Consider the following 20,567-nt stretch of genomic DNA (forward strand, 5'->3'; position numbering starts at 1 on the left):
GCATTAACTCCTGAAGTTCATTTACCCATTTGATGAGGCAAGATAGTTTTACGATATTCCTAGAATGTTGGCAATTAGAACTCACAGAAAGGTAACATTGAGTCTTTGCATATATCATTTAATTTTGTAACAATCCAGTAGATAACATTATAAAGGTTTGGGTTTTCTAGTTGGTCGTGGAAGCTAGGAGGCTAAGACAGGCTCACAGCGCATGCTTTAAGTTGACTTTGCTGGGTTACTGATTGTTTAGAACATTGCGTGCCAATGACTTAGGATTGCCTCTTACATGTCTTATTCCCCACTAGTCTGTACTAACTTTTAAATTTACCCAAGTCCAACAATTTTGTTTTCTTTCTGGACAGGGCATAAATGGTGATACAACTGAGATCCCAGCAGTTTTCTACTTTGAATTGAGGGGTGCAATGCAGCTATCGAAGCCAGAGTGTGAAGGGATGGAAGTTCTTGAGAGGATAGCACTGTTTTGGCCCCTGACTTCCAAGACTGGGAGGTCTCTTATTGCACAGAGGGCAATAGAGCTGGCTGCTCAAGCTACTGGTGGTACCTTGCCGGCTGCATCTACTCCAGCGCCGCAAGAGGTAAGATATACAGTGACATACAGGCTTTGCTAGTAGTTATTGTTTAAAAGGTGAATTCTTAAATGAAATAACTGTCTTGTAGGGTGGAGCTAATGGTCCCTCAGCAGCCAAACGCAAGAGGGAGGCCTCTGATGAAGCATCTCGCATTAACCGCAGGCGCATTGAGGAGGAGGATTTAAAACTCGTATGGGAGGCAATCCTGGGGAATTTACATGGTGATATTGGCATGGAGGTTATTTACTGGGTCGACATATTTGATGTTGCAGAATTACTCGGGAGAGTTGAGGGAGTGGAGGTGATGGAGAATTTCCTGCAGCTTGAGACTTCTGTAGCAGCCGTTCTAGTTCAGAACCAACGCTCTATCACTACTCCGAAAGTGTATTTTTCCTTGTGGACCTCGCAGAGGTTGGTCGAACTATCCATAGCCACAACTCCTTGGCCTCGCTTCAGGGTTGAAGTCAGAGGAGTTCATGTGTACGAGCAGCCAGGGGATGAAATAGAAGTAGCAGAGAATGAAGTCGAAGAAGGAGAGGAAGAAGAGGAAGCAGCAGAGGGAGTTCATGGGCACGAGCAGGCAGGGGAAGAAGCGGAAGCAGCGGAGGGAGTTCACGGGCACGAGCAGGCAGGGGAAGAAGCGGAAGCAGCAGAGGGAGTTCATGGGCACGAGCAGGCTGGGAACGAAGTGAAAGAAGAAGCAGGGGAAAATGTGGAAGAAGAAGTGGAAGCAGCAGAGGGAGTTCATGGGCACAAGCAGGCAGGGAATGAAGTGAAAGAAGAAGCAGCGGAAAAAGTGGAAGAAGAAGCAGAGTAAAATCACCCTATTGGGAACTTTGTCACCTGAAGTTGTTTAATCTTTGTAGTTTACCACTTCCATCACTCTAATTCACCTCAACACCGTACTTGCATGTCATGCCCGCATTCTATGGATTTTATGCTTCCCCTAGATCTGGCTTACTAATGACTGCTGAATGCAAAACTGAGGATGAGAGATTGTTTTTGAAATGCTGGCTGGCCAAGAATTCTAGCTTTTTTAACTCATGCTTCCTTTTCTTTCTCTTGACCTGTTAATAAACTCTTGTTCATTTAGTTCTGATAATTTTTTCTACTCTACCAATCTGTGCTTACTCTGTCTTCAAATTTATTTGTATCATACCTGCTTTGTTTTCTCGTATAAAACACAACAATTTTGGAAGGAACTCGTGCGATGAGATCACATCATTCAGCATTACAATAGTAATCCTCCTTTGACTTGGATCTTCAATCGAAAATTCCAAATATATATATATATATATTGGGCCTTTAGGACGTCTGTGAAATTACCAGAATTTATTCGCACATTTGGGCCTCAAAACATGAGCTTGTAGAAAGACGCTACAAATTCGCGTCCAATCTGAACTGCCTTCACTTAAACTGCCATAACTTCTTTAAAAAAAAATTAGAATCTCAAACCATAATATTCCTCATAAACTAGACATCTGAGGCTTTCTGCTCATGCATGGTTTATTCTCTAATTATTTCAGAGTCCGTACATTTTTAATCTTCAAATTTGACCGATCTGCACAGCAACTTCAGAATTCTGACATCTACCCCTAAAAAGTCGATGAAGTTCAATGAGAACGAAGGATTTATACAAACCCAATAAAACATGGCATGTATTTTACCAATTTCTGGTTTTTAATCACAGGAACCTTTTAGTATTCAGCATGGGCATCTACCTACTCTTTCTGCAGATAGCTTAAAACAGAATTCTAGAGGTCGCGCATCAATAGTATTTTGAAATAAACAACGATTTTTTTATATAGATTAAAAACTCAACACCAATCCAACAATCAAGTAATCATCCAACTAAAAGCATCGAAATCCTGGACTTCAACAGATAAAACATTAATACTATAATGTATTTATGTATAATTATGTACTAGACATTTTATAACATAAAATTTTGGGCATGTGTGGTTATTAATGATGCATTTCGATATACTAATTAGAATTGGCATGGGTTGCCCTGGACTCGAACCCGGAACTAGTCGGATGGAGTAGATAATTTCCTTGTTTGAAAAAAATAGGTAAAAAAACCCTCCCCAAACTGTGCTTGCATTTTTCATTGCACACGGCTTTCCCTATGTATACATCTAAAATGTAGTTCCTTCCTTATACACGACTCTAAATTCATATTCATACTAGACATTTTCTCAATTCCCTCTTTTATAGGTGATAAAACTGTCTATGTTTAAAACATTGCACACCACCAAATATTGGTTTAATAGCAGTTATCAACTTAACACAACTTTATATTCTGCAAACAGTTTGTGCATGCATGCATCCAAAGCCGCAAGTCCTCCTGGAAAGCCAGAAGAACAGAACTTATTTAGGATATATCTAAAATATCTATCACGTTATTCAGAATCATAAGTTAGGATTTCGTATCATAGTTCTAAACCTCTAATGATATAGTATTGAATTCTTCAGAGTACAAAGAGCTTGATTCATTCACAGCCTTACAGTTCAGTACTGTAAGCCCTTCAAATCAAACATTCACATCCACATTTTAAGTTTCGTTATCATCATCATCATCCATAATTCCATATTAGCACAAATATAGATCCTCTGGTATTCTGTTAAATTGCTCATAATCTCTCTTTTGGTTTTGTTTTGTTGCTTGTATGTTAAGCCTGTATCATCAAGACTAACTGAACAACACCTTTTCAGTACCTTCTCACCTCATTCAACAACTACCACGGGTATTATATGAAATTCAGGACCAACACAGTCACAGTAGCTAGGGTTCTCGTCGATCTCTGGACACAGTTACATGAATGGTATTATATATATTGTGCTTCTGATAAACATTTGAATTCTGTAAATTTGAGTCGGGTTTTGTTAAAAATCAAAATCAGAATCCGGATTTTGGGCTTTAAGGAGGTAACAGAAAATTTGAACGCGGTGATTCTTGATCGACCGCATGCAATTCAAGTTAGATGACTGTGCCATGTATCTAACTCGGAATTAACTCGATTTTCGAAAGGACTACGTAGACACATCGATCCGAGCTATGAAGCAGCTAGTGGTATTTCACTCGTTGGTTTTGTGTTGGTTAACCACGTCAAGCATTCAAAGTTTTATATACGTTCCGATGCTAGCTTATGTGTTTTCTTTGATGGATTTTCACACAGCCCTTGTGGTCTTGTCATGTTATTTGATGATTTGATGTGTTGGGAAAGATTATACTGCTGTGAAGCGATGTTCATATTCAGTTATTCACTGTCATCTTTGAATTTTACTTGTAAATTTTTGAAGGCTACAGGATTTTCCAGACCAAAAGTTTTGTGCGTGCCCTAATGCCATGCACATCATTATTGCAATCAGGCAACAACCGTCGTGCGTGAAAACAAAATTGAGCTACGTAGAAACTCTATGATCCTGTGAACTTTATGGCATTATCAATTAGAGAAATTCTTAGGTAGGGGCTTCCCCACCACGTAAATATAGGACCAGCCAATTAGACATCATAATTTTTTTTTGCTTGTTCCGAAACTGCCCCTGTTATTTAAAAGTACAATACCCAAGTGGAGGAGTTGCATGCACGCAAGTCTCTCTCTATCAATTAAACTCATACTCCAATGACTTTTTTCTCTCTTGCATGAGAATATCCTACTTAGAGCATCGATCCGTGCAGTATGTGGCAGACTGGCAGGGGTTGGTCAATTATTGGCCATGTAGGAGGGTAATGAAGTTGTTTTCGGTAGTTTACTTTAGGGGTTCTGACCCAATTTTGACCTAAAACACTGTCACTCCCTCTACCAACAGATTAAAATTCTCCCTCACCCAATTCAAAGATAAAATATCACTTTTAAGCTCAGATAAATAATAAATTACACATTGCTACTCACACTCTCTCTCTCACTCAGCGTTCACTCACATATCTCTCCAAGCGATAGCGAAGAGGTCCAAACTCTAACGTCGACCACATTGACCTCTTCGTCCTCATTCGCCGATCTCCGTCCCGCATTCAACGTCCGCAACGCTGACCTCTGCGCCTTCTATGCCGGACTCTCCAGCTCCGGCACCGATTGGCCTTTGATTCCCTATTCGGATTCTCCGCCCCCACCACGACCTCAACCAGGTTCGGAGTCGGATGCTCCCCTATGGAGTTGTGCTCTATCTTCATATTTAGAGGCTCTTGACATTGAATTGAAGGCCCTTTTTCCGGTTCTCCAAATCTGCTTTATACCAAACTGTGTGAAGAACAATGTTTCATATTGCCGTGGTTCTCATTTTGATAATCTGAATTGTTTGATTTGTGAAAATTGGCTTGGTTGTTGTGGTTAGAGTGGATTTGAAGGATCTTAGCGTAATGGGTTTTGTTCCAATGGATGATGATTCGTGATCTACTTGCAATTGTTCATGCTTGGCTTGTGATTATTTATAGCTGATATTTTGGTTTGTTGATGATCAGAAATCGGAGGTTAGTTTTTTTTTTTTTTTTTTTGTGGGTATGTTGAGGTTAGGTTGATATGCATGAAGCATGCCGTTCTGTAAATTTCAAGGTCAATAATGATGAGATTAAGTTATATTATGTCCATGCCACTTTAATGCATGTCAGCAACAGTTCTTGTTTACCTCCACCTGGATTGTGATGCTTTGATTCTTTCATGTTGGTTATCTGTTTATTGCTTCTGTCTTAAGATTTTGATTATGGTCCATTTTGGTTGTGTGTAAGTCGATGAATTGGAGTTTGCTTAAAGTAATCAATTGATTATATACAGATTGTATCAAATGACTCTAGCATAAAGGCAATGATTCAACTTCTGTTGTCTTTTTCTTGATTTTTGTCCTGCCAAAGTGATTTATGGGAATTGCTAATCCCACAGTGTTCGTATTGTTAGTAATTTCTGAGAACATCCATATTTTTCAATGATTATTGACCCATAGTAGAAATTTTATTGGGGGGCAATAATAAGATTATTGGGGGACAATAAAATGTTTATTGGGGGGCAATAATAAGATTACTTGGGGGGGGGGGGGCAATAAAATCTGACGCTGGATTCTGGTGGCCGGTTGCTGGAATTCGGCCACCGGAGTCCGGTGAAGTCTCTGATGACTCTCTCTCTCTAAGTGACAAAGAGGGAGAGGGTAAAATTATCCTAAAATAAATAGAAAACAACAAAAAATACTTAATTGGGAAGTAGGGCAAAAGATATGTAAATTATTAGATAAATGGGCAATCTAATAAGATGTTTGGATAAGTGGGGTTAATGTTGCTCAAATTTGCATAATTGGGCATTTTCCCTTTACTTTAATAAAGAAAGATAATTTCGGAATGCAATAGAGAAAGAGATGATTGGGCAGCCCTATCCTAACTTTCTTGCATTAAATATTTTTCTTACGAAATATGTCATGTAACATTGTAACATGATATGATCATAATGCGAATAGGATAACGGTATTTTTGTAATTAATGATTGAGTATAAGGTTCGACATGTATTACAAAAGACGCAGTCATTGCCACCCTGCTAATTACCTTCTTCTTCACTCTACAAGTTTCTGATTAATTGAAAAACTAAAATACTTTAATATAAAATTACAAATGACAATATCTTACTAAAAATTACAATTTATTTTTCTTACTACACCCTACAAAACACGTATTTAAATTTCATTCTTAATCTCTTCATCGTTAAGCCCTAATGTTTTCTTCTTAGCATTCATCATCTTCAATCGTTCTCATGTTATGCTAAAAAAAAAATCGAGAGGAAGCCATTAGAAAAAGAATTCAAGTTAAACCCTAGTACGCTACATTGAAAAATGATATTTTGAGTACTGTAGATGGGTAAACTAAACTTGAAATTAAGAAAATATATGTAGGGTTAGGTTGCCGTGACTTGTTGGTTAGCTAGCTTAACAAATATTATGGAGGTCATGGGCTCAAATCTCACTGACATCAAGGGTGAGGTGTCGTCCATAAAAAAAATAAAATAATAATAATAATAATAAAACATATGGGGAAAAAACTGTCGTCCATAATTAAAATATATATATATATATATATATATATATATATACACACACATATATCTGTATGTGTATGGATCCATTTTTTTTTGCCATTTTAAGATCTCACTTGTTAGACCCACTTTTCAATTTTGTATTTCGGCATCTCGATCGTTCAGTTTTTAAGTCCTAATGCATAGATTACTTCTGCAAATTTTCAGCTAAATTATTGATAGTTAAGGTATCAAACTAGATTAAATCAATGGACGAACTGAATATGTCAAACTTGAAATTGCAGTAATGAATGCCTTAATATTTTAGAATTTGGCTAAAAATTTACAGATGTGATCTATACATTAAGACCTAAAAATTGAACAGTCGAAATGTGAATTTGTAATTGAAAAATAGCTCTAATATGCAATCCCTTAAAATGGCAAAACAATGGATCCCTATGGCCCTTCTAGTGAGGGATCCATTTTTTGGTATTTCTAGAGATAAGGCATTAGACAAACTTTTCGATTATATTTTGACATATCAACCTTTCAGCTTTTAGGTCCTAATGTATAGATCACTTCTGCAAATTTTCAGCCAAATTGATTATCGTTAAGGCATTCAAAACAGCGATTTAAAAATTATAAATATGAGTTGTTCAAATTTGACAAATCTGGTTCATTCATTTATTTAACCATAGTTTGATACCTTAATGATCACCGATTTAGCTGAAAATTTGCAGAAATGATCTACACATTAGGACCTAAAAACTGAACAGTTGAGATACCGAAATGTGACTGAAAAGTTGGTCTAATGCCTTATCTCTAGAAAAGACCGAAAAAGGGGATCCCTTAGTGGAAGTATACAAATCCTATCTAGACCAAGGCATCGCTCTAAAATTAAAGTGCACTTTTAGAGTTTGGGTTCACTTTTCGGTTGCATATCCACATTTCAACCGTTTAGTTTTTAAGTACTAATGTATAGATCATGTCTGCAAAATTTCAGCCAAATTGATGGTCGTTAAGACATTGATAACTGCGTTAAAGATAGTACAGTTCAGGTTTGACAGATGCAGTTCATCCATTGGTTTAAGTGAGTTTGATATCTTAAAGATCATCAATTTAGTTGAAATTTTGCAGAGATAATCTATACATTAGTCCCTAAAAACTGAATTGTTGAGATGTGGATATGAGATCGAAAAGTGATCATAAACTCTAACCTCACATTTTAATTTCAGAGCGAGACCTCGTTCTGAATAAATATTTTATATATATACACACACACACATATATATGGTGAATAAAGTAGTTAGTAGGGTGACAATAGCCGCACCTTATTACAAAACAATTTGTTAAAATAATTACAGCTTTTTTTTTTTATATACGAGTCAAAATAATTGTACAGTTAATCATAAACTTTGTCAGAAAAAAAGAGATAGAGATTCTGAAGTAGAATGTAACTAAAAAAAATAAAAAATACAGGATACATATTGAGACGACGTTTGAACCACTATTTATTATTATTTTTCTTTTCTTTTCTTTTTCTTTTCAAATCTCAATCTATTAACCTATAAATCCATGTTTGGAAAAGAAATCCAATACACACACAAACAAGTACAGATCAGCACGTACATATATGAAACCTAATCTGGTTTCCCCTCTGGAGGCTTTCTCTACATATAAAGCTACAACATATTAGGGTTTGCTCCTCCATTACACTCCAATTCAATAACGTACGTCTTCAATAGTGACATCAATCGCCATGAGAGCACCGATTAGTAATTATCGAAGAAAGAAGAACGTCGTCACTACGGCAGCTCATAAGGACTGGTCAAACCTTCATTATCATCAAGATCTTATTAACTGTTTTGCAGAGCAAATAGTTTCCATGAAGGATTTCTATGCTTTTGGAGGAGTTTGCAGATCATGGAGATCAGCAGCGATCAAGGAAAACTCTAATACAGGTCTGAGATTACAGCATAAAGTTCCGGTCCTCCTTCTTCCAAAGGAGATCAATGCTCCCATCTGCAATTTTTACAGCTTGACAAAAGGTCAGATTTACCAACTTGATTTACCAGAAACTATGGGCAAGTTTTGCTATTCTTCTTTAGGATGGTTATTGACTGTATCCGAAGATTTTTCCAAACTTCATCTTTTTAATCCATTAACCCATGTCCAAATTGAGCTGCCTCATCTGCGGCCAGAAATCATGACACTTAGAAATATAAACAAGTTTGTATTATCATCGAGTCCTTCTTGGACATCGAATTATGGGGTCATGATTGTATCATATCATGAATTGGCCTTTTACCAGCCGGGGTATAACAATGACAAATGGACTTCTGTATCTTTAGGGCTATTACTAACTTTAACGGATGCAATTTATTATAAGGGCCAATTTTATGTCGTGGACTATCTTGGTAAGGTTTTTGTCTGTGAGATAGAAGATCCTAAAAATGCACAGATTAGGGCTGTTGCTGCAGGGATTCCAAAGGAACTGCTGTTCGGTCCTGAGATTCATTTTAAAGCACCATGTTTAGTGGAATCTGCAACAGGGACCTTGTTATTGGTTATCTCTTTATTTGAGCAAGGCAAAACTGAATCAACTGTTGGTTGTAGGGTATTCAAGGTGCCATTTGATGATGGCAATTCATGGGCAAAATCAGAAGTAAAGAATTTGGGGAATAGAACCTTATTTTTGGGTGCAAACAATTCTTCATTCTCGATTGAGGCTTTAGATGATTCTATATGCAAAGCCAATTGTATTTATTTCTTAAATCGGAGTCATGTCTCCGATGAAGGGCACATCGACATTGGCATTTACTATATGAAGGATGGAAAAATAGAGCGACACTTTGAAGCATTTCCAGATTTTCAGTACAAAGGCAGATCAATAACATCGCATTCATGGCTTCAACCGAGTTTCTAAATTGTATTATTCTCCTAATATATATGTTCCTAGTTATTTGAGCTATGTTTCGCTCTTGACTATGATAAATCTAAATATTATGGTTTTTTTTTTTGTATTTAAAAAAGAAACACTTAGCGCACACTATTTTTACATATGTCTGTGAGAATCAAACTCATAACCTTTACAATATTGAAATTATTGTATTGTGCTATTATGTGTGTGCGTACATTATCAATAAGACCCGTAAGATGACTTAGTTGATCTATATTACTTTGCAAGCTAGGGTTCCATGCATACAGGTTGCAATCATATCATGTGTTTGGGTCCAATTTGTTCTTCATGCCAATTTATTGATTTCTCTACACCATTTGGAGGTATTTATTGAATTTAATCCAGGCAAGAGTAAATACTTAGCTATGAGAATAGCTATAGCAGTCCGGGTAGAAATGTAAGAATCAATATATCTTGACCTTAACAGAATCAATATATATGCTCTTACCTATAACTAATTTCAGATATGAAAGCTCTTCACAAGATGAGAGCTAACTAGGACGCTTGACCAATATTATGCCGGCAACCTGGTTTGGGATTTTCATTGATCGATCCGCCAGACAGTCTCCAAAAGAGGGACGATGCCACTTCAGGACAACCAGACTGGACTCAAGCAGTCAAGCTAGCTAGCAGATATAAGTGCAGACCAAGCAACTATTTAAATCTCTTTCCTCCAAGTTGATCTCTCACACAATTGTTTTCCTTTCTCTATTTATCCGCATTTTGCATACATGGTAACTATAGAAGTAGCAAGCGAAACTTCAGAGTTGACCTCTAGCTCTCTTCTTTAATTAAGAGCCCTTATGATGACCGGAAAGCTTATTTGTTTTAGTTGAAATAAACAAAACCTCCAGTTAGCTAGTATCAACGATTTTGACGCGTCCAATAATAACAAAGAACTAATAATTTGGAGAAAGGAGTGTTGTAATTCGTAAGGGCAGATCACAAACAATGTCGCCCTTCTTTTCCGAGATTCAACCGCTACTTAATCGCATCGCAACCACACGCCACCGAATTATACAGTGCCAGGACAACCTATAGTCCCATATTGGACCGACATGTGGCAAACGGGTCCCACAGAATTATACAGTGCTTAACTGTAAAACGGGCGATACCGGTTCCACAGCCGTTATTTCAGTTATATATAGAGGAATTAAGCAAAGGCTAGTGAGTGAGCACAACAGTACTGTCAGATTAATACAGAGAGTCTTTGAGTTTTGAAGGTGTTGAGCTAGAAGAAAAGAGAAAATGGCGATCTCTAGAATTGCAGTTGGGACACCAGGAGAGGCAAGCCACCCTGATGCAATAAGGGCTGCCTTTGCTGAGTTTTTCTCTATGCTTATTTTTGTTTTTGCCGGGGAAGGTTCTGGCATGGCTTTCAGTAAGAACCCAATTACAGTTCCATATCCATTTTTTACTGCCTTCAGTAACTTGTTTTACTAAGAAAAGTTAACCCAAAATGTCAGGTTCATTATAAAATCAATATTTTTATTACAGATTTTAGAAAACTAATCTCTTTTGTGCTATGGTAAGATTGTGTCATAGATTTCACCATTTTGGTTCTTGAGTGAGAGAATGTAAAGGCTTAATTTTCTTATGAATAATTATATTTCAGTACGTGCTCGGTTTTCTGAAATGATGGGATAAGTGTTTTCTTCTGATCTAATGGAGGAGATGTCACGCCCCGAATTTTGAATAGTCAATTCAAAGTCCGAAACATGAATAATAACAATTACAAATAACGTCCTGAATTTTTTTTTCTCACAAACAACCACACTTCACACCTCTCAATATCACAATAAACCAAATCCTCAAATTATTTATTACAGCACACTCTCACCAAATCAAATTGTAAGGCTCAAATGAGCTTAACTCACCTCACTATTACAATTGCTGTAAATCTATAACAAATACTCTAACCCGCACGATCACCGCCCTGATTCTCCTGACCTGCAGGATTACCCGCTACACAATTTGAATAGTGTACCGGGATTGCAACAACACCAAACCCGGTAAGCTTTTGACAGCTCGTATGAGTAAACAAGAAATGAACGGTTGATTTATTAAATCATATTTCTTTTAACTCAAGCAAAACAACCAACAATCACAACATCCACGAAGAAAATCCACAATCCCCAAAATCAGTCACTAAAATCACCACTCTAAATCACCAAAGATTAATACGGGATCTAAACTCACATCTTTCTTCTCAAACCCCGAAAGCGTATTTATACAAATACGGTGACTGACAGACTAGAGCTCTAACTGAATCGTAGCCCATCACCTGGCCTAGGTTATGGCATCCGACATAATTGTCAATATCGTAGTTCATCAACATAGGTTAGAACATCCGATACACATACTCAACTTAGCCCATCACCCGATAAGGGTTATGGCATCTCTTACACTCAACCGATCGTAGCCCATCATCCACCTAGTATTAGAGCATCCGATTCCCTCATACTGGTCACTATGTTGACCCTAAACTCAACCAATCGTAGCCCATCATCCACCTAGTATTAGAGCATCCGATTCCCTCATACTGGTCACTATGTTGACCCTAAAACCAAAATCGAGTACAATAATATTCTTTCACACAATAGGATCAATAATACCATGATACATACTATTATTGTGTATATATATGTACTCAAAATACAACTCCAAAAATCACCAATCCATACTCAATCATATCATCACTCAATACCATGTCATCCATAAATTTTCAATATAATTTCACCAATCACTATCATCATAAATGAATATGGTAAATCACGTTTTTGATTTCACATCACTTAAATCATTATAAAATCACACATCTCCATGTCACACCAATCCATATATAACCACGTAAATATATATATACGTAATTATCCGCTCAGGGATAATCACTAATACCAACTATAGTTCAAGCATAAAAATCGTGAAATTCATTTTGTATAATTAAATCATTTTACTTACCTATGGACCGTAGTTGATCAAGCCCATATGATTTAAAACAAATATTTATTTCATAAATATTTTCACACAATTACGACAAAATAAAGTAATTAAATTTATTCGGTTCGTAATATGAACCACGTGAGGTTTACTCACCTCGATATTCCCGCTGCGTCTTCAATTTAACACAATACACACCGAAACCGCTCACCCAAGGAAGACCGTCAATCACCTTTGAAGCTACGGTGGCCGGAAAATTTGCAGAATCCGGCGAGCTCCCGTTCGACGTAAAAACTTCCACTACTCGCTTCGATCCCTTCTGGAGAGTTGTTCAGAACTTCAAGGCGAGCTCACTGGTTCAAGAATCACTCAAAACGACGTCCTGTAGCTCAAGATATTTAGATCGATAGCTCCGGTTTCGTTCTTGGTTGGGTTTGACTTACAGCCACTGCTACGGGCCACGCCGCCGTGTGAGGCTGCTTCTGGGAGCTTCAGGAAGTTGAGGCGAGCTCGAGGATGAAGTTTGGTGAGTATTGGTGACCGGAAGCACGAGTTATCAAGCTTGGAACTAAAACGGTTTTCAAAACAAACCGGTTTCCGCCGTCGTATCCGGTTGTTCTGCAGAGAAAGGCTGCCGCCTGCAGCTGCGCAAGATCGAGTTGAAGCTGTGGGAGATGGTTTGGTACAGATTGGTGGCCGGCGGAGAGAGAGAGAGAATTGAGAGCTTTTGCTCTGTTTTTCGGACGTGAAACAGAGAAAATGAGGGAGAGAAATCTGTTTGCTAGCTATTGATTTGTTCTTCAATCATGCACAATCATGAAAGAGATAAAGCACCGGTTTCTACGGCCTAAAACAAGAAAAGGTGTCTGCCACAATTTCACTTTGACTAAAGAAGACAAAACTCGGTTATTACAATCTACCCCCCTTAAAGGAATTTCGTCCCGAAATTCAAGCACTCAACTCTCCAAAGAGCTGCGGATACTTCACTATCATGTCAGACTCCAACTCCCATGATGCATCACCCTCATCATGATGACTCCACAACACCTTCACAAGATCAACCTCCTTCCTACGAAGCTTCTTCGTAGACCTATCCAAGATACGAACAGGTTCAACCACAAAGGTTACATTTGTGTTTACCTCGATCGTACCATGATCAATCACATGGGACTTGATACGCTCAAAGCAAGCGCATAATTTAACCCTGAAAACATCGTTAGTAGTATAAGCAAATAGGGATCGTTCTATTCCGGGGATTGAGGGTACACCTGTCATTGTCAAAAAAAAAACAAATAAAGAATTAAAATAATAAAGTAAAAAGTATTATGTACAAAAATAAAATAAAGAATAAAAATATATACAAGTTAATATAAAAAGGGGGGTTTTGAGATTATAGAATTGGAATTAAAATTAAATGAAATAAAGAAAGTGTAAAAACACATATACAAGGGTGGAACACAAGAAACAAAGATCAAAACTACAATCATATGAATGAAATCCAATTACAATTCCTATAGTTGATTATCTATGTCATGAGAAATAAGTTGACCATGTGAAACATTCGAAGCAAATGATTTCCCATATTTTACTTTCCTTGAATATTTAATCTAAGTGAAAGCACCTAAATTAAACCTATTGAACATGCAATCATAGTCTAGAAAACTAGCTAATCAAGAACACATTCAATGCATGAAGAACAAAGAAAGGATGTCAACCAAAGTGCACAACCTAGTATGAAAAAGTCCATCTATTTGCAATCCTCCTTAATTGATTTCGACTTTTGTCCAAAGCCTTTACTACTTAAATCTAGCACCAATTACATGCATATATCCTAAGTTGGCCATCAAAGAACACATACATATAAAAGTTTTCCATAATCCAAAATCAATTAAGCAATCTCACATAAGCAACATAAAAATCAACATAAAGAAATCACAATTTTTATTCAAACATAGAAATTGGGCTTAAACTTTGCCCTTAATGTTATTGTTAACTAGAAACAAATTCCTACGAAATTAAATAAGGAAAAAGAATGAATTACACCGTGAGTTGGAGATGGAGATGGAGATGGAGTGCTTGAAACGTTGAAATCTTGAATCTTGGAAGCAAGCCTTCAAGGTGGACGATGGAGGATATGATATTCCCGGCTCCTTCTTCTTCTTACTTGAAAATGCAGAATTTTGCAACTAGAGAATGGAGAGAAAAATGGAATGGAAATGGAGAGACAAAGAAGATGAAATGGATGAAGGAATGTCTTTAGAGTGAGAGGAGAAGGTGTTTATATAGGGAAGAAAAAGAAGAGTGAAATGATAAATGGAAGAAAAATAATGAAAGTGGTTTGTAAAATATGGAAAAGATGGAGTAATGATGAAATGAAAGCAAGGCATGAATGTGCAGAAGTATGGAAGTGATGATGATCTATTGGAGCAGAAAAATATATCCAAGGAAAAAGAGAAAAGCATCTAGCTTTCTTCATGTGGGTAGGAAACTTGAACATGTGGTGTTGAGCTGTTTTTAGATCAGTTTCTGCCCCTTTATTCCTTCAATTATTTCTCCAACAAGCATTCCCAATTTCACTATGACCTCTTCATAAAAAATGTTCCATTATGAGTGTAGATCACCCTGGTAAAATTTCAGATTTTTATTCCATGTGGTTGGGCCGAAAATGCTGCTGGACCTCTTACAGGTCCAGTTTTCCAGTTTTGCTTCTGCAGGAAATTGGACTGACTGTTTGAAGGCCTTCCGCTCAATTCTAGCTCTGGCACTCTTCATAAGAAACGATCCTTAGGATGTCTAGAATGGATCTGGAAAGTTTCAGCTCATTTGGAGTTCATTTGGTCAGGCGGCCGCTCCTTCTTCCTTGCTTGGCTTGGTTTCTCCTAGCCGGAGTAGGAAAATGTGTAAAATTGACATTTTAGTACATTTCCATTTTTCTCCACCATTTATAGGTAAGTGTGGACCTAATGCTCATTTCACCATCATTTACTCCAATGTACCTAAGAAAATAGAAATTAAGTTAAAAATCGATTCGTTAAGGAATTAACTAAGCAAAATGTGAGGAATTAACTATTAAAATACCACATTAAAATGCTCCTATCAGGACTCATCTCGGACATACTTCCTGAGCATAGACACATGAAAGACATTGTGTACACCAGACATGCTAACAGGTAAAGCAAGACGATATGCCAAGTCTCCGACCCTTTCTAGAATCTCAAAAGGTCCAACATATCTTGGTGCCAACTTCCCCTTCTTACCAAATCTCACCACACCTTTCATAGGTGAGACTTTCAAGAACACGTAATCACCCGTCTCGAACTCAACTGGTCTTCTCTTCAAGTCTGCATAACTCTTCTGTCTACTTTGTGCTATTCGGATCCTATCCCGAATAGTAGTGATCTTCTCTGTAGTCTCCAGAACAAGTGCAGGACCAAAGAGTCCTTTCTCTCCTACTTTTGTCCAACAGATAGGAGTTCTACATGGCCTACCATAAAGAGCCTCATACGGGGCCATGCCGATGCTGGCATGATAACTGTTGTTGTAGGCAAACTCTACTAATGGTAGATGATCCGCCCAACTTCCCTTAAAGTCCAACACACAAGCTCTAAGCATATCCTCCATCACCTGATTCACTCTCTCAGTTTGCCCATCTGTCTGTGGATGAAATGCGATGCTCATAGCTAAAGATGTGCCCAAACCCATGGAGCTACAAACCCAGCAACAAATCGAGGATGGAGGAAACAACCAAGCAGCCGGGAGTAGTGCCAACACGGATTTCTGGCGAAGCCGTACCAGGTGGATTCCTACTCCAGATCAAATAAGAATCCTCAAGGATCTTTACTACGACAAGGGAGTTAAGTGCCCAACTACAGAGCACATTCACGAGATCTGTCTCCAGCTGAACCAGTATGGACAGGTTGAGGGCAAGAACATTTACTTTTGGTTCCAGAACGTCAGGGCTCGAGAGAAGCAGATGAAGAGGTGCAATCAGGCTGCTCAAGTGCCCATGGGAACTAGTTCTCCTGGTACTGGTGGATCCATTGATCTCAATTTTGGGTCCACTGGTTCTACTGGTGCTAGTGGATCCATCAACATCAATTTTGGGCCAGCTGGTGGATCCATTGACATCAATTTTGGGTCCACTAGTTCTACTGGTGCTGGTGGATCCATTGATCTCAATTTTGGTTCCACTGCTTCTACTGGTAATGAAGGATTTATTTACTTAAATTTTGTTTCATAATCTTCCTCACCCTTCAATACTAATACCAGTACAACTCTTTTGGCACAACAGGAGGACAATCTTCCATGGAACAACGAGGAGGAGTTCGCCAGGAGTTTGAAACTCTTCCTCTGTTCCCCGTGCACGGCGAGTACGTCTATGGTAACCCGAAGACTACTTCCGAGGAAGGTAGCGCATATGGCTACTATTCCAGTGGCTCGGGCGGTTACAACGGTGGCTCTCACGTTTCTCTTGAGCTCAGCCTCAATCCTTCCGGAGCTGCTGACTTGGCTTAGTATAGCGTAGTCCCCTTTTTTTTTTTTTTTTTTGTAAAATAATTAACTGAATCAATAAGACTGTATGTATGTAGTCTCTCTTTTTTTTTTTTTTTTTTTTAATGTAACTAAATGTCTAAATCAATAAGACTGAATGTATGTGGTAGTCTTTTCTTTAAAAACAAACCAACAACGACACCATGGGTCGAACATTGGTCACCCAATGCTCTTTCAAAACCTTAGCCAGCTCAGCTGCACTCGTACTTCTAGTTTCCTTGAAGCTTTCTAGATTAGTATCCACCCCTACGTAAGACATAACTTGATTCACCAATCGGTACTAGTAAAGCACCCAATATCTCACCCTGACTACACCACAATTCAAAATCCTATCCTCACAACAATATCCGGCCCCATAATTTAATTATACAACACTAGCACTCCTAGGGTTGAAAATAACGTCATTACCTAAGCTCATACATCAACCCAATGTCTCTTCACAATCAACCCTATCACAAGGTCGTATAAATCTTTCCATATGTCAAACCATACACAAAATCTATCATAGAGATATATCCCCAACAATCACTCTCAAAACGCAACTGTAAATCAAGTCACTCAAAGGTCTAGCTAAAATCAAGGATTAATAAAGCTAAACACTTCCCAAGCTTTGCATACAACTTTTCTTTTCTTAGAATCTCCAGCACACACCATAGATGCTATTGCTACAGGTACCATACTTTACCTCACATCGATAATAAACTCTACTACCCTCCTTATAGGTAACCTAAGTATTTCCAAATTTACATCACTAAGCTCGAAAATCACAACAATCTCTTCCCTAACCGCAATACTACTCACAAGTTCCACAAAAATTCTTTGTCACACAGCTACCACTAAAGCACTACAAGCACTGCCACAAAGGTTGCCATATGCACAAGTCTGCTATAGACATCAGGGAAAAACCCATACTTTTACTCATAACTTTTCCTTCTAAAAGTTCATCACGTAGTGTATATAAAATCACCACACAACCTTCTTAGTCTACACTAAGAATTCAATCTCACACAAGGTCAGCATAATTGCCTCAGAGTCACTTTAAACATGTATCACATGTCAATTACCAAAACTTCACTAAGACGTCTCTTTATAAAACAAGATATCTAATACTTGATACGTACACCCCATCCAAAAACATCTGTATATCCAACTTAAGAAGGAAAAATCTCTATCAATTTATACTCGTATCCAACCTAGGTACATGCATAGGTCAACATCATGCCTTCAACCAAACACTTCTACGTACAAAAGAAACTCATTTCCATAAACAATCCTCACCGACTCATCAGAGTTAAATCCGGAGGTTTCCATTCCTCGAAGATTGCAACTCATGGAAGCAAAACTTATTCTAAAACGAACCTACAAGACAATTCTACCGTCCTACGGACTTACACACTGTCTAGACCCCATACTAAGACATACCCAATGATTATACCAATACCGAAGAGTATATGATGGGGATCCGCTGCAGACGGGCCATCACTCGGGGAGTACTGATTATCACCAAATATGTACCTTACGCTCTGATACCAAACTGTCACGTCCCGAATTTTGAATAACAAATTCAAATCCGAAACATGAATAATAATTATTACAATAACGTTCTGAATTTTTTTCTCAGAACAAACACACCTCACACCACCAATATTACATAACCAAATCCTCAAGGAGTTTATTGATTACAGCACACTCTCTCCAAATATAAATGTAGCTCAAATGAGCATAACACACCTCACAAAAGAAAGTCAGATTCACACAAATGCAGCTACTCTACGCAGCTCGATCACCTTCCTGATTTTCCTGACCTGTAGGATTACCCGCTACACCGTTTGAATAGTGTACCGGGATTGCAACAACACAAAACCCGGTAAGCTTTTTGCAAAGCTCGTATGAGTAAACAAGAAGGAAAGGTTGATTTTATTATCTCACAAATACTTTAACTCAAGTAAACACCCCCAACCTCAATCCTTACCACTCAACCCAACTCAAAACAAATCATTCCACCTCCATTTCCAAACCATTTTCCAACAAATCTCATCACTCACCACTCGACACATTTTAAATAATAAAGGTGTATTCATGATCAAGAGTAATTCAACTCTCTACTTTCATGTCATACTGTATTCATGAATCCCGAGTAGTCCAACTCGCTGATTCATGTCATACTATGAATTTTCAAAAATGTATTCATGATCAAGAGTAATTCAACTCTCTACTTTCATGTCATACTGTATTCATGAATCCCGAGTAGTCCAACTCGCTGATTCATGTCATACTATGAATTTCCAAAAATGTATTCATGATCAAGAGTAATTCAACTCTCTACTTTCATGTCATACGTTAACTTTCAAAAATGTATTCATGATCAAGAGTAATCCAACTCTCTACTTTCATGTCATACTGTATTCATGAATCCCGAGCAGTCCAACTCGCTGATTCATGTCATACTATGGCAGACAGACTAGAGCTCTAACTGAATCTTACGTAATGTGTCACCTTGGCCAAGGTTCACGCTTACGAAGACCTTGCCTCTGTCACCACTGGTGACCAATCCGTAGATCAAAACATTTAAAAAAATGTCTTATCTGACTCAAATGTTACACTTCAACTCACTTATGTTTTCTCACAAAAAAAACAACAATTACATGATATAATGTAATTCCAACACATTTTCACTTCAATCACAATATAAATAAAGAAATTAACGACCTTTGGTTCGTAATATGAACCATGTGAGATTTACTCACCTCTAATCCAGCTGCGTCTTCTTAACAGCTCAATTAACAATCTCACGAATCGTCCGCCAAATAAATCCATCGATCACCTAATCCAATAATGATCTTAACTTAGCCAACAACTCAAAAGCACACATATACGGAAATCCAACGGTCGGATTCTAATTTAATGATGATCCAACGGTCGGATCGAAATTATACGATGATCCAACGGTCGGATCCTCACGGATCGCCCTCAGGATCATCCTCCAAAATTATCACGAAGATCCAACGGTCGGATCTTCCTGAATCGTCCTTACAAACATCTCCACAAAATTATACGAAAATCTGACGGTCGGATTCTCACGAATCGCTTTTCGAATCACCATTTCTCAATTATACGAAGATCCAACGGTCAGATCTTCGCCCGTGACCACACAAAGTCATCGGGACAGTCATACGATCAACATATTAAAATTTGAAGCAAAACCGATGGTCTGATCTTCGCAGATCGTAAACCGTGGATAAAACGTAAAAACCGTAAATAGTAACGTAAAAACGTAAATCCACTATTTATCAACTTTTTCTAACATGACCATGTTATATATCAAAACGCTCGTATGGATGCATAGATCATCGCCTAGATAATGAAAACTCGAAATATGGTCTGACGCGCCGCCACAAGCGGTGGTCAGTGGGCGGTCAACGCGGCGGTCAACTCCGGGTCAACCACCTCCGATGGCAAAGCGACCAACTACAAACTTGTTCAAAATGAAAGGGTGATCGACTTCCATACCTGGAGCTAAGTCTGGTTTGGCCTAG

The 20,567-nt window shown here is 38.0% G+C and overlaps 2 protein-coding genes across 2 annotated transcripts; both read left to right on the forward strand.

Annotated features, from left to right (window-relative positions):
- Window positions 1-367: 367 nt before the first annotated feature.
- LOC133714071 (uncharacterized) lies at window positions 368-1,598 on the forward strand. Its single transcript, XM_062140085.1, has 2 exons — window positions 368-596; window positions 679-1,598. Exons 1-2 carry the CDS (start codon window positions 423-425, stop codon window positions 1,405-1,407), a joined length of 903 nt encoding a protein of 300 aa, XP_061996069.1. The 5' UTR covers window positions 368-422; the 3' UTR covers window positions 1,408-1,598.
- Window positions 1,599-8,340: 6,742 nt separating this feature from the next.
- LOC133716850 (F-box protein At3g56470-like) lies at window positions 8,341-9,507 on the forward strand. The gene has a single exon (XM_062143503.1). It carries the CDS (start codon window positions 8,341-8,343, stop codon window positions 9,505-9,507), a length of 1,167 nt encoding a protein of 388 aa, XP_061999487.1.
- The last annotated feature ends 11,060 nt before the right edge of the window (window positions 9,508-20,567 follow it).

Source organism: Rosa rugosa, chromosome 6 (assembly GCF_958449725.1).
Source record: "Rosa rugosa chromosome 6, drRosRugo1.1, whole genome shotgun sequence".
NCBI lineage: Eukaryota > Viridiplantae > Streptophyta > Magnoliopsida > Rosales > Rosaceae > Rosa > Rosa rugosa.